The 13,771-nt window shown below is 49.9% G+C and overlaps 1 protein-coding gene across 23 annotated transcripts in view; it reads left to right on the top strand.

Annotated features, from left to right (window-relative positions):
- The first annotated feature begins 2,036 nt into the window (after positions 1 to 2,036).
- Positions 2,037 to 13,771, top strand: part of cacna1aa (calcium channel, voltage-dependent, P/Q type, alpha 1A subunit, a) — an 84,095-nt gene continuing 72,360 nt past the window's right edge. For 13 of the 23 annotated variants that reach the window (XM_076023979.1, XM_076023978.1, XM_076023966.1 and 10 more), the window contains exon 1: positions 2,044 to 4,034. In XM_076023979.1, coding sequence (XP_075880094.1) covers positions 3,700 to 4,034 — 335 coding nt within the window. In that variant the 5' untranslated portion in view covers positions 2,044 to 3,699. Of the gene's footprint in view, positions 4,035 to 13,771 lie in introns of all 23 variants that reach the window. The other 10 variants (XM_076023977.1, XM_076023972.1, XM_076023976.1 and 7 more) reach the window with 2 other exon arrangements.

Here is a 13,771-nt window from a genome sequence, read left to right as displayed (position 1 = left end):
TTTTGATGGAGCGATGAGAGGAGGAAGGAGAGCACAGCGGAGGAAGAGGAGTGGAAGCAGAGGAGGAAGGGACACTCGACTCGGTTTCAGGGAGGGGGGGGGGGGGGGGAACGGACGGTGCTCTCTTCGTCCATTAATTTCCAAATGTCTGCTGCTAAGAATAGCCTCCCTCCTCCACCTTCTTCTCTAACAAACAATCGCAGAGCCGCGCTCCGCGCGCGCGCAACCGCCGGTGTCACGCCGAGATCTGCGCGCCTGCCGAGATCCGTGAATGCACCTCGCGGGGGCGCGCGCACACCTCCCGTGGCTTGAGCGGCAGCACGCGGGCACGTCGCTGAGCACGATGTTGCTTTGACGGCCGCTAAAACGCTTGGACGCACCGTCACGGTATTTAGTCGTCGGTGTTTCATTGACACTCCGTCGTTCTGACCAGTGACGTGCTTGTGAGTGGCCGCTGGTGATTTCAATTCCGCAAAGGTGACTTTGATGCTACAAATATGATCTGTTGTAAAAAAAAATAAAAATAAAGCACACACTGACACACCGCTGGAAGTGTACGCTCGATTTGAAATGTCCTTACTGAGAGTTTGTTGTCAAATTCCCTAAGTAGGTGGTATAGGCGGCGTTGGCGAGTAATCTATTACGAAGTAATCTACTACTGTAATTAAATTACTTTTTGAGTAACGGAGTAATGTAACGGGGAACAAAACAGCAATTGCGTTTGATAGCTGGAAAGACAAACATCTCCTGTAAATCAAATAATATTGTGGTTCGTTGTACGTTATGGCGCAGGAAACAAAACGTTCTCAACTTCAATGTCCACATGGAACCTCATAAATTGTTGAAAGCCATGTTTACAAGGAAGTCGGTGGTACTCTGCACAGTAGAGATCTTTTAACTACCGTGCCGCTCATTGTTTTTCATAATATGGGCTGTGCAAAAAGCACCAGTGCCGTATATGAGTTTGTTCTGTGAAAGGTGCAGTTTGCGTTCGGAGAGCAAACATTCATTCATGTTAAGAAGACAGAGGCAATGTTTGGAATTGCAAAATTTACACTTTAATAAACTCCAAAGCACTGGGCAACTGTTACTTTAGCTTTGACACGTCGATATATGTTTGACACATCGCAGTCACCTTTGCGTGTCGCTGAAAACACGAGTCGCCCCCAGAAATGTCACTTTCTCAGAGAAAGACAAAAAAAAACAAAACCCCAACAACAACCCAAAACGGTCTGAACAGAGACGCCGACGCTGACTCAATATTGTGACAGTGTGGTTCGAGCGCGACGAAGCTGCTGCGGTGCGCGCTCCCGCGAGGTGCATACAAGTCTCCACAGGCGCGCAGATCTCTGCACGACACCGGCGCGCCTTCACTCGGGCGTGCGGGCGCGCGCGCGTGGCCACCGTCAGCTTGGTGTTGCACTAGCTGCATGATGCCAACACCCCACCTTTCAGCCGCGCGCGCAAAGGAAAAAAAAAAAAAAGCGCGCGCGCTTTTCCTTTACGGCAAATACGTTTAATATAAGTGTGTGTGTGTGTGTGTGTGTGTGTGTGTGTGTGTGTGTGTGTGTGTGTGTGTGTGTGTGTGTTGGACTGAGACGTGCGCGGTGGAAACCAGATGTTCCAGTCGCTTTATGTGGCACCTTTGCAATTCAGCAGGCAAACAGCCCCAACCACCGGCCCCTCTGTCGTCCGCGTGACACACGTTGGAAAGTTGGGCGCGCTGCGTCCGTGCGTGCGTGCGTCACGCGCTGCGGCTGCAGAAAGATCGGACAGCTGACACGAAAGAAGGAGAAGGGGGAGGAGGAGGAAGAGGGGGAGGGAAAAAAAAGGGGGGTGACGATTTAGCGCGATTCATTTCACAAACCCCCCGCCCCACCCGCGCGCGCCTGAAAGTCCAAGGAAATAACCACCCCCGTCCCACCCCACCCCACCAACTAGAACCCCCCCCCCCCTCCTCTCCACACACACACGCACCCCCTCCCCCTTTAAATGCGCGTTTCCTTCCATTCAGCATCTGTCCGTCCATCCGTCAGTCTGTCTGTCTCTTGCCTTCCTCCCCTTGGGGCCGCCGGAGGAAGAGCGAGAGAGAGGAGGCCGTGAGGAGCGCACCATACTCCAATGAGAGAGAGAGAGAGCGGATAGAGAAAAAGCGAGAGAAGACGGAGGAGGAGAAGGAGGAGGCGGAGAGGACGCCGTGCCAGGACATTCGGGATCATCAGCTGCGGACGGAGGTACAGACGATCAGGGGCGGGGATGGTGAGGGACTTCCTCCTCGGCACTGCCGCTGCGCGCCCCCTCTCCTCTCCTCTCCGCTCTCTCTCCCTCCCTCCCTCCCTCCTTCCCAAAACAGCCCGAGCTGAGATCATGAGAGGGTGCGAGGCGGCGGAGAGGCGGCCGTGTCTTTGACGACGCTCGTCCCATACCCCCCACTACACCACCAGCTCCACCAGCTCCCGGATGGTCGCGCAGGTGACGGGGACAAGAAGATGACGGTTCCACCGAGGGAGGATGCCTCCGGATCCGCTCGCGGGGAGAATTGATCCGTGGCGCGCGCTCGACGGCGACGCTCCTGGCGCCGCAAAGGAAAACGGTACATCTATTTTTTCGCCCCCCCGCCTCCTCCGCTACGGCCGAGATTGCGAACTCGAGACGAGAGAGCGACGGGAAAAAGACGCATTAAACGTCCGAATTTCCCACCACCTCACCGCCACCACCTCCACCTCCTCCACCCTGCACTCGAGGCTGTGGCGAAGCGCGCCGGTGTAGGAAGAGGGGGGGAAACAACAACAGCAACGGGAGCCACAGTATTTCGCCGCTCTCTGGTGCCAAACATTGCGGATGTTTCCAGAGAGAAATAAATAAATAATCGTATTTTTTCTCTCTCTCTCCAACCTTTTTCCGATGTCTTCGGAGACGCGGCCGGCTCCACCACCCCCCACACCCCCCAAACGCTTAATGGCACCATGACAGCCGCGGCCGCGAGGTGGGAATTGTTTTCTCCTTTTTTTATTCTCTCTTTCTCTCGACCGATGAGATTTACTAGCGGCCGGGCTTTGTGACGATGCGTAAAGGTTGCCGTGTCGCCACGAGCGTCGAGAGAGACACCGCGGCGCGGAGGGGCGCAGGAGGCTGTGGCGCGCTCTGAGGTGCGCGCGAGCCATGGAGAACATGAAACATTCATGTTAACTGCCACACAGTCGTCGTCCCCCCATGATTGCACGTCGGGGCCGAAGCCTGCTCCACCACACGGACACGAGAAGCGGCCGAGGCGGCTAAGCCTGCACGGGTGGCAACCGAGTCAGCCAAGCCGGCCGACCGGACCGACCGACCGGACCGACCGACCGACCACACGTTTCGTTTCTTTACACGCACAATTTGTTGGCCCGTCGGCTGAGACGCGCAGAGGAAGAAGAAGAAGACGGTATATGGGCCTCGTCTGCTAAATAAATAAATAAAATAAATATATATATATAGAGAGAGAGGGGGTTGAAAAAAAAACCCCAGCATTGGACTGCTGCCGTAGGGTGCTCGGCAAACACAACCCGCAAGATACCCCCCACCCATCCCAACCCAACCCCCCCGATGTGCTTATGAGACGTCGCGATCCAGATGGGATGTAATGTTGTGTGGCCTCACAGCTGAGCACTGGTCTCCTTCTCCGCTGCTTCGTGAAGATTGGCTTTCGGCGTCGAGAGAATGGCGCGCTTCGGAGATGAGGTGCCGGCCAGGTACGGCGGGGGGCCCGGCGGAGGGGGACCGGGCGGCCGCGGCGGCAGCAGGCAAGGAGGAGCCCACGGACACGGCCATGGGCACGGCCACGGGCACGGACACGGCGCCCATGGACACGGCCCGCCCGGTGGGCCCGGGGCCCAGAGAATGTACAAGCAGTCCATGGCGCAGCGAGCCCGGACCATGGCCCTCTACAACCCCATCCCCGTGCGCCAGAATTGCTTCACCGTCAACCGCTCGCTGTTCATCTTCAGCGAGGATAACTTCGTCAGAAAATACGCCAAAAAGATCACCGAATGGCCATATCCTTTACCCGGCAGTGTGCAGTGAGTAATAAAAAAAAAAAGAAAATGAAAGAAATGTGCTTATAGTGTGAGGCCTTGCCCAAACAGGCCGTCACATAGAGGGAAAAATGGGTTATTTCCAGCCCGTCTTCATTGCCTTTCGATAGATATCTTCCTATATGTGCCCTCCCCCCTCCACACACACACACACACACACACACACCCTCATTTGGTGAATTACTGGCATTGTGATAGCCTATGATGGGAAATGTGTTGCCTTCAGATGAGTCAGTGCGAGCCGAGCCCCCCCCCTGCGTTGATATAGGGGCTACGGCAGGTGACAGTGAATGCAGGACATGTAATTTATAGTTAATTAAGGGGCGGTGGGGGGTGGGGTGGTGGTGGGGGTGCATGAAACAACGAGCGACCCTTCTATGAGGTTGTGGATCACAAACCGGTCAGATTTGTTAGCAATGGGCCCGGCAGCCGCCTGGGAGTTGCTTGATATATGATTCCTGTGTACCGTGTGTAGATTTCTTTAGTGTGTGTGTGTGTGTGTGTGTTTGGTGATAGTGGTATGGGAGGCGGGGGGTGTCTAGTGGGCGCCCCTGGTTGCTGATGTCAGCATGTGCAGTGTAGGCCCAGCACCTCGCGCGGGTACGGAGGGGGGGCGCAGCGAGGAAAAGGTGGAGGATACCGAGAGGGAAAGATGAAAGTAAGCGGCTACTGTGTGTGTGTGTGTGTGTGTGTGTGTGAGTGAGAGAGAGAGAGAGAGAGAGAGAGAGAGAGAGAGAGTGTGTGTGCTGATTGCAAGGACACACACAAGCATGTGCGTGTGTGTGCGTGCGTGTGTGCAGATTCCCATATCAGCGTGATGCAGGTGTCTCCGTGCGCTGCGTGGCCGGGAGTGACAGGTATGCAGAGTGATTACAGTCGGCTATTAACTTGTGGGCTGACACAGGCCTGCGCCCCCCCACCCCCCACCCCCCCCAACCACCACCTCCTCCCTCGCCCTATCCCCTACCCACACACCCTCCCCTCCTCCCCGTCCTGAGCCTCAGCTCTAATCACACGGCCGGCACGCAGCGCTCGACCATTTCACACGCCGCGCCTCCTTCCTTTGTGCGTACGTGTGTTCCGCCCACCGCCGAAGTGTGGCGGGGCCAAATTTTCCAGCAGCGTCCCGTGCACATGTGGAAATAAGTTTCTCTTTGTGTGTGTGTGTGTGTGTTAGAGAGAGAGAGAGAGAGAGAGAGAGAGAGAGAGAGAGAGAGAGAGAGAGAGAGAGAGAGAGAGAGAGAAAGCGTTAATGACACGAGGGGAAATTTGAGTAATGGTCGTATTGATCCGTGCTCATGCTCGAGCCGTGACATAACACACGCTAATTGGGGGCCGCTGTGGTGAAATGCTGGAGCGCTCCTGAGTCGACTCCGTTGGTTTGCCGACTTCAATGGCGAGGAGAGAGAGAGAGAGAGAGAGAGAGAGAGAGAGAGAGAGAGAGAGAGAGAGAGAGAGAGAGAGAGAGAGAGAGAGAGAGAGAGAGAGAGAGAGAGAGAGAGAGAGAGAGAGAGAGAGAGAGAGAGAGAGAGAGAGAGAGAGAGAGAGAGAGAGAGAGCACTGCCGGGTCCATCTGAAAGAATCCACGGAAGACCTCGGAAGTGGCTAAAAGCAGCATTCCTGGACAAAATGGGAATTGGTCTCCGATGAAAGGGCAGTGCCATTATCACGGTGATCGTTCGACACAATAGAATGACCACGAGAGCCGGTGGTCGTTTTTATTGTCGGAACCAACTCGCTCGCCGCTGCGGAAAGCAGGTTTCGCAATTCCGTCCGCAAATTGTAGCAAGTGGTCCCCGGGTTTAGTCGTTTCAGTGGAAGCGCTCACAACAAAGCTAGAAAATAAAACGAGACGGCAAAAAAAAAAGAGAGAGAGAGAGAGAGAGAGAGAGAGAGAAGATACGCACAACAGTGACTGTTCTGTCAGATGCAGTGAAATTGGAATGCAGCCGACACTTGCAGTGGTCAGATGGCTAAAAATGGACAAACCTCAGGGCCCGTCTGCAGAAATCCTGACCTGCTTGTTTAAGAAAATCCATCCTTTGTTGTCAGCGGTTTTAACGTCTCTCTTTTTTTCTCTCACTGAGCCAGACCCTATCAGCACACCGAAGGCAACACACACACACACACACACACACACATTTACTGATGACAAGAGGCTAATGGCATCCTCTTCAGCTGAGCTGCAACATTAGCTTAATTAGCTGAGTTAGCTAGCCACTCATCCAGTCGCTCCTTTCGCGCGGTAATACGAAAAAGACACATAAACCTGCCGGCTGATCAACTGAGTCATGGTTTCTGGAGAGAGGCATTGCGGCGGAGATTAAATGTTTTCATTTACTGACAGTGAATTTGGCGTTGCCAATTGTTCCATTATAGATTTAAAAGGAGCTGGACGTCTCTGGAGCTGACAACCTCTAGAAACCCTGCAACTCACACAAAAAAAACCAACAACTAATTGCGTTGCACGCCAAAGGAAAAATAGCACATTTTCTTTCTTTTTTAATTTGTAGATAAGCTTTCTGGCTAAACTCTTATGTGGGCGTGGGCATTACAATAGGGAAGGGCTGTCACTTTACGGTGATTTGGATCAATAGGGAGCTGTTGTGTACGTTCAGCAAAGTGTTGGAAAACAACTTTAATCAAGTTTGAATATAAATCGAGGGCAGCGTTAATGAGGGTGATATTTCTGAATTCTGCTGCCCGCTTGCCTGAATGTTGCATATGTTGTGTTCATATGTCATCGACCACAATAACGCAAACTCCTGCCTTTGTGAAGCGTGTGATTTTCAGACCAGACGAGTTGTCTGAGACGAGCTCTGTGGATTCAATTTCCGAAGCCGCGCTTTGCGGTTCTGTTTTTTCTGGTGGGATGCTATAAATTGTCAGGTAAACATAGCAGAGTGTTGTTTGTTTGTTTGTTTGTTTTTTATCCCCGCCCCTCGGTTGTACCGTCTGCCTCCTGAGGAGCTGCACCTATGTAGGGAAGGGAAGTTGGAATATGTTTGAGATAAAGACAATATTGCGCGGCTCGGCGTGCGATAGCCAATCTGAGACCTGAGGAAGGAGCAAAATGGATTCCATAATGAAATGCTATTCTGAGATTTTCATAACCTCCCTTTGATCAATATTTCCATGACAAACCCACTACATCCTTTGGAAGCTTTTAGTTATTTCTGCCCGATTCATGTTTTCTTTCTTTTCTTTTTTTTCTTCTTTTTTTTATGATTCTATCTCTGTACGATGGATTGTTTCCAAACTGACCCAACGTGCTCTCGGCTATGGGAGGCTTGGGGAGGTCGTCACTCGGCAGGAGGCGGTGTAGTCAGCCCCTGTCAATCACCGGGTCATCTCAGGTGACGCCAGCTCTCGCTGCGTCTCTGCGATCGCGTCGGTGTTTCGTCGGGTGACGTGCTGCCAAACGATGGGTTGCGTTTAAACTGGAAAAAACGTTTCAGAGGAAGAGAAGAGAGATGACTCATGAATACGTTTTTACTTAAACTGACTGCAATTATTGTTGTTGGCCTTGGCTCTGGAGCAATAGCTTTTAGTACGCTCCCTGTTTTTAAATTCTTAAACATTGGAACAGAAATGATGTATTTCGTCAGTCTGTTTGCTCATACACGACGACGTCGGGCGTTTTGACGGGGCAATTCTGCAGTCGCCATGTAAACCGACAAAACCCGGTCCTCGTAGACACGAGAAATGACAATGTCGTGACTAACTCAAAAATTGTACTGCCAACTACTGGCCCGGCATGCATACTACAGCCTTTTAAGGTCTCTTTTTTTTTGCAGATCTAAATGCAAACGTTGTGTCCATCCTTGTTGCGCTGCACAGCGAGGTGTAAGCATAGCTGCTATGTTGATACACTCCCAGATTAGTATCCTTAGCCAATGGACCACGTATCAGTTGCATATTGATTAAGTGGCTGCTGTTTCCCCCCCCGAATGAAGATTAAAACAGCTTTGAAAAAAAACAAAAAACAAAAACAAAAACAGCCGGCCCATCAGCACCGGTGTCAGGGCTTTCACCGGCAACAGAACCGCCAACCTTCAGCTTTGCGTGCCGGTTAAATTGCGTCGGACCCGTGGGAGCGCCGTGCAAATAACTGCTCTCTCAAATCAAAATTTGGATGCGGAAGGCACTGAGTTTGTTAATTAGAATTGCATGCATATGTATTGTAGTGCAGAATAGTTGTAAAGTGCCGTTTATTATGCTCGTTTTGTCCATCCAAGTTGATGCTATCCAGTATTTAAAGTATGTAAATAAATGTAAACATATATATGTTTGCATTTATTTATATATATTTATATATGTACACATATTAAAATCCAAATTCTGCTCATCATATTTTTGAAAATCCTACGAGCAGGTGGAATGCAGGCGTCTTCCCCTGGAGCTATGTCACAGATCAAGCTACGCTATCACAGCGCCTTGTGTTAATGGTGATTGTGCCCTTGTGTTCCAAAGTGGCTCATCATATCACATCCTGCAGGGGGGAGGAGTAGAAAGTAAAAGGGTCATTTGATAGGACCCGGACAAAATCCCCTCCAGCAGTCCCGCTGACCTTTCCCCGATCGACCTTGCTGGGCGAACGTATCGGGTCTCGTCCCGCAGACTCGGTGTGAGCTGCGTGTGACGCATTTTGAAATGATTGAATAATATATATTAAAAGTGCAAAAAGAAAAAGAATGCAAGTAGGAAATGTATTTTCTCATATGTTGTACCCAATGTTCATGGTCTTCAAGGTCCAGTGTGGCAAATATGGCTTGATTTATGATTTTTTTTGAATGGTAAAAGCTTATTACACTGCCCGTAAACGCATTAATAAAAGCGTATACTCGCAGTACAATAAAAGTAATTTGCTTTTCCTACCTTTAAAAAGGGTTCTTGTAGGAATACAGGGTCTTGCCCCTAGTTAGCTCCCCTCTTGCGCTACAATTTTTTTTAAGGAACAGGGCCCTAAATACGAAACTCACTGCCGGATGGGCTTCCTTAACAATTTGACACGCTGGACCTTTAATAAGGTCACTGCTTTTCAATCGCGTTGGCTCGTCTCTAACTTGTACTTTTGCGGTTCTCCTGTGGATTAATCCAACATCTCTTCCTTCCTTCACATTCTTCCGCCATTATTTGCGATGCGCAGCTTTGCCACCTGGACGACCCCGTAAGAGCCGAGAACACTGAACCCCGCGCACCCTGCCTTTTACCCCCAGGCACCGGGCACTGCAGACTGCCTGCGCAGGTGCAACCTAGTGAGCATCTCTGCCAAACAAACACGGTGCCCTCTAGAGCATCTCGCCTCCGGACTAATGAGGGGGAAACTATTGAGGGAGTTCTGGCTCTTTTTTCGGCCGAGGAACATTGAAGCATTAGCATTGGCCCAGCTGCGACACCGCTTTTCCCGCTGACACGGTGAGCCGCTAATGGAGGAGGTGCCCTAAGCACACCGCCAGAGGACGGCTTCCTCTCGCCGGGCGCTGACGAAGAAGAAGTCGCGTGCACTCGTTCGGGTTTAGAGTCCTCTCTTTAAGTAAACCTTTGCTTTTTGCTGCGGTCCGGCGGGCGTCCTAGCCCGAGCGTTACAGCAAAGGGCACGCGGCAAGAGAAAGTCGGGTTTTAGCGTATTTATTTTTTCTCCTACTCATTTTGTGTGCACGACGGTGGCGCGCGTGAGGACAGCGTCTCCTCGTTGTCCTGAACAAATATTCTGTTTTTTTTTTTTTCTCGCGAAAGACAGACAGACAGGGAGGGGAGGGGAAAACGAGACATGCCTTGAAATAGAAAGAAACACAGACAGAGAGCTAAGGAGCGAGAGATCTGAGCGGTGGTGGTGGGGGGGGGTTCTATATTTTTTTTTTTAGGTGGATGTGGGAAGTCAATGATCTGCGTTCACTGCAGAATCTAAATTATTTATTGGCCTTTCTCCAGCCTCGCAACTGTCAGCTGATGGCAACAGAGGCTCGACGCCTGCGCCGTCTTAATGCGCGCATTTGCGTCGGTCTTTTTGCGTTTGAGCGGAAAAAACGGTGCTCCGCTACGCGGTCGCGAGCCTATCGGATCCCGGGTGTTCTCTCTTTCCCTTCCTCTACGGCGTGAAAACGCACGCATGTCCTCTCGATCGGCGCACCAATTCCGCCGGCGCAGTCTCAGCCTTGACTTTTTCTATTTTACCTCGGGCCGGCCCTAAAAATAAACAGGAGCTGCTTATAAAAAGCCCTCCTGGACTTGAACCGATGTCCCCCTGTTGATGTTAAATCCTGGTTGTTTGCGCTGGCACTGGAGCTTTACCTCAGAACCAGGAACCTTTTGAGGAGCTCAGCCGCAGGTTGAATTTACGGTTGAATTTAGCTCCAGGGTATTTCTTTTTTATTTTTATTTTTTTACCCGCTCATGAGGGTGAGTGTCTTCCAGTGGGGGCGCTGTTCACCAGAAATTCTGACTTGCTGTCGCACAAATGTTGATTGTAGTAGATGTTAAGCAAAACTGGGAGAAATTTTCACCAAGTCTCTGCAATTTTTTTTTTCTCTTATCACTACTTGGCTAAATGGGCCTCTTTGGCGGCCATTTTGGAGAGAAATTGGCAGGATTGCTAAGGTGTCTCCAGTGATGCTAATGACGGTTATGGTTTCAATCTTGTTAAAAGGAGTCCAGTTGCTGCATTTGGCTAACTGGATAGCCTCTGGCACACTAAATGGAACCTAGCCTTCACCTCTATATTACTTCTCAATGCGGCTGCCCTGAAAGCGTGTTGCAAACAGATAGGTCGTGGTGGGCAAGCTAGCCAGCAGATGCTAACGCTAACAAGCGCGACACTCGTAAATCATCAATATGGTGTTTTTTTTGCCCACATCTGGGGACTTGGAATAAGAAAAATCTTTGACGCAAAGTGCCCGACTTGGCTCACGTCGAGTGAGAACGACGAATATAAAAAGCGACAGACCCCCACTGTGTGGTTTAGTGGACAAATGTGTATGTGAAGAAGGCGAGTTTCTATGAAATGCAACGGCAGCACCCACTGCCATTTTGTGCCTTTTGTACCTCCTCTTTCTCGTGTGTCTTTTTTTTTTTTTTTTTTTGCACTCTGACTGATGCCAAGTGAAGTTTTGTCAGCTACTCTCCTCATTTGCCACCGTGACTCTTTCTCCTGTCACTCACATTGTCTCCCGTTTGACTGAGACGGTTTTCTTTCAGCTCTAATAGGCAGAATTTTGGGATTCATTCATTTTGGCCTCCAGTTTTTATGCTCTTTTTTTTTCATCAGTTTATTTTTTTCACAAATGAGAAACACACGTTTCGGTTTATGTGTGTGTGTGTGTGTGTGTGTGTGTGTTTTCACCCTCTGGGTTTAATCTGCCCAGTGTAGACCTTTGACTGTCTGGTAATAAACGTGTCAATTGATCTGGATCCTGAATCCCTGCAGGCAGACTCAGTATGGGGGTTTGCATAAGCGCGCACACACACACACACACACACACACACACACACACACACACACACTCACACTCCAGAAGCTAATGTCTAAGAGTCTCAATTGTTTGTTTGTTTTCCAACATTTCTGAAGCTTGAATTAATGTATCTTCTGTGCTCAGGGTGGACGGGTCACTTCTTTTATGTGCTTTGTTAAACATAATTATCTGTCGCTGAAATGGCTGCTTCCTTTGAACTTTCCTCCTCCGTCTCCAATCTTTGATCTGTGATCTTGATCATCAGCAAATCCTGTTACCTCGATTCTCTGCGTGTGTGTGTGCACTGAAATATATGTCTGTCCTCCCACTGGGTTCTTCTGCGGAGGTGGAGAAACACTAGCAGCACTACAACACAACCAACAACATTATAATAGATTTTTTTTTTTTAAGAAATCCCTTTACATAAACATACATTTATGATTCACATTTGGCAAAAAAATCTTGTCCAGTTGCACATTTTTTAAATTCTAGTTCCCAGGCAAAAATATTGAAATTTTTCAACCGAAAGCAAATTAAAACTTCAATTAAAAATGTTTTGGTAACGATATTAGGAATTGAAATCGACAAATGTTTTCTTGTGTCACACGAGGCCTCGAGGGGCATTGAGGGGCAGCAGCGGCGCTGCAGCGTCAGGGCAGGTGAAAGGCTACAAGCCGCTCAGATTGTCCATCGATCTACTCGGCTCTGATAAAATGCATGGCTCTGACTGACTTTTGATGTATTGCAGATGGGTGCCCATGTAACGTATATGGCAGCGAGAAGCCGAAGCCAAATCAATGTGAACACGCTGCGTTCATATTGACAGTCGGCGTAAAAAGAAAAAGAAAAAAAAGAGAATTATTGCTTTCGATAGCTGCGAAATATAATAATAAAAAAAAACAACGCAAAAAGAGAACCGCTGAATCGGTTGAACCAAGAAGTAAAAAAAAAGAACACATCTCCAATGCGATGCTGACTTGACTGAGAACAGTTGCGCCTCGCCCTAATGCAGCGAAAAAATTAAAATATATCCTGGTAAAGAAATTCGGAAGTCTTAAATGAACAAACTATAAAATTCAACATTGAACATTCTTAATTTTACTCTTTAAAATTCAGGACTTTTTAATCTTCATTTTAAAAAGCCTATGCATTAAAAAAAACAAAAAAAACAACCCAAAACATTTGTAGTGTATGTTTTACGAAGAATTAACAGCTGCTGGGTTTTTCATTTGCTCATACGAACGACTCGTATGAGCAACGTGATATTCACACTTGCGAGGGGGCGGCCATATTGTGTCCCGCAGCCTCAGCTGCTGCCAGCAAGATGTGAGATCGGATGAGACGGCAGAAAATCACAGACTGCCGTCGGCCACTGGGCGTCGCTAGATCTTCCAGAGCGGCCCTTTAAATATCGGGAGTCGTCCGTCCGTCCGTCCGTCCATCCGTCCGTCCGTCCGTCGCTGTTGAATCGAGCCTTCGTCCACCCGTCTTCTCCCTGCTTTGTTTCTCTCCTTTCCAGCTGCGTTTTTCTCTCCTTCCTCTCCTCCCCCCCTCCTCCTCCTCCCTCCCTCTTCTTCTTCTTCTTCCTCGTCCCCCTTCCTCTTAGCTGTGCATTCCGGCTCTGTTGAATTATTCAGTTTCAGTTGCAGGCTAGCTCGGATGTGCGTGCGCGTGTCGAGCTTGCGCCTTTTTCAGATTGTGTGTGTGTGTGTGTGTGTGTGTGTGTGTGTGTGTGTGTGTGTGTGTGTGTGTGTGTGTGTGTGTGTGTGTGAGAGAGAGAGAGAGAGAGACAGAGAGAGAAGGAGAAGGAGAAGGAAGATAGAGTGTTGGTGAGGGGTGGGGGAAGGGGGTTGGGTAGGTTGCAGTGACGTGAAGCAGAGCTATTTTGGGGATTCGGGATACGTGAAGAGAGAGAAAAATAGAGAGCCAGAGACGGAGTCTGTGATGGATTGATTTTTCTCTCTCTCTCTCTCTCTCTCTCTCTCACTCTTCCCCTCGCCCGCGTTCTTTAGTCATGTGCTGCAGCTGTTACTAGACAAAACCTTGCTGGAAACGAGTGCTCCACCTGCAGGCCGTGCCGTGCCGAGCCGAGCCGTGCCGTGCCGAGCCGTGCCGTGCCGAGCCGTGCCGTGCCAAGCCGTGCCGAGCCGGGCCAGTTGCATCCACACGGCCGCACTGCACATGCACGCAAAAAGCCGGCGAAAAGAAAACGCAGCAGGTTTTTTTTCCGCGGCGTCCTCCTAAAGC

Source organism: Nelusetta ayraudi, unplaced genomic scaffold (assembly GCF_046127955.1).
Source record: "Nelusetta ayraudi isolate G7.1 ecotype Tasmania unplaced genomic scaffold, CSIRO-AGI_Nayr_v1 ptg000016l, whole genome shotgun sequence".
NCBI classification, from domain to species: domain Eukaryota; kingdom Metazoa; phylum Chordata; class Actinopteri; order Tetraodontiformes; family Monacanthidae; genus Nelusetta; species Nelusetta ayraudi.
Note: the sequence above shows the minus strand (reverse complement) of the source record. Positions and strands in the feature narration are given on the sequence as shown.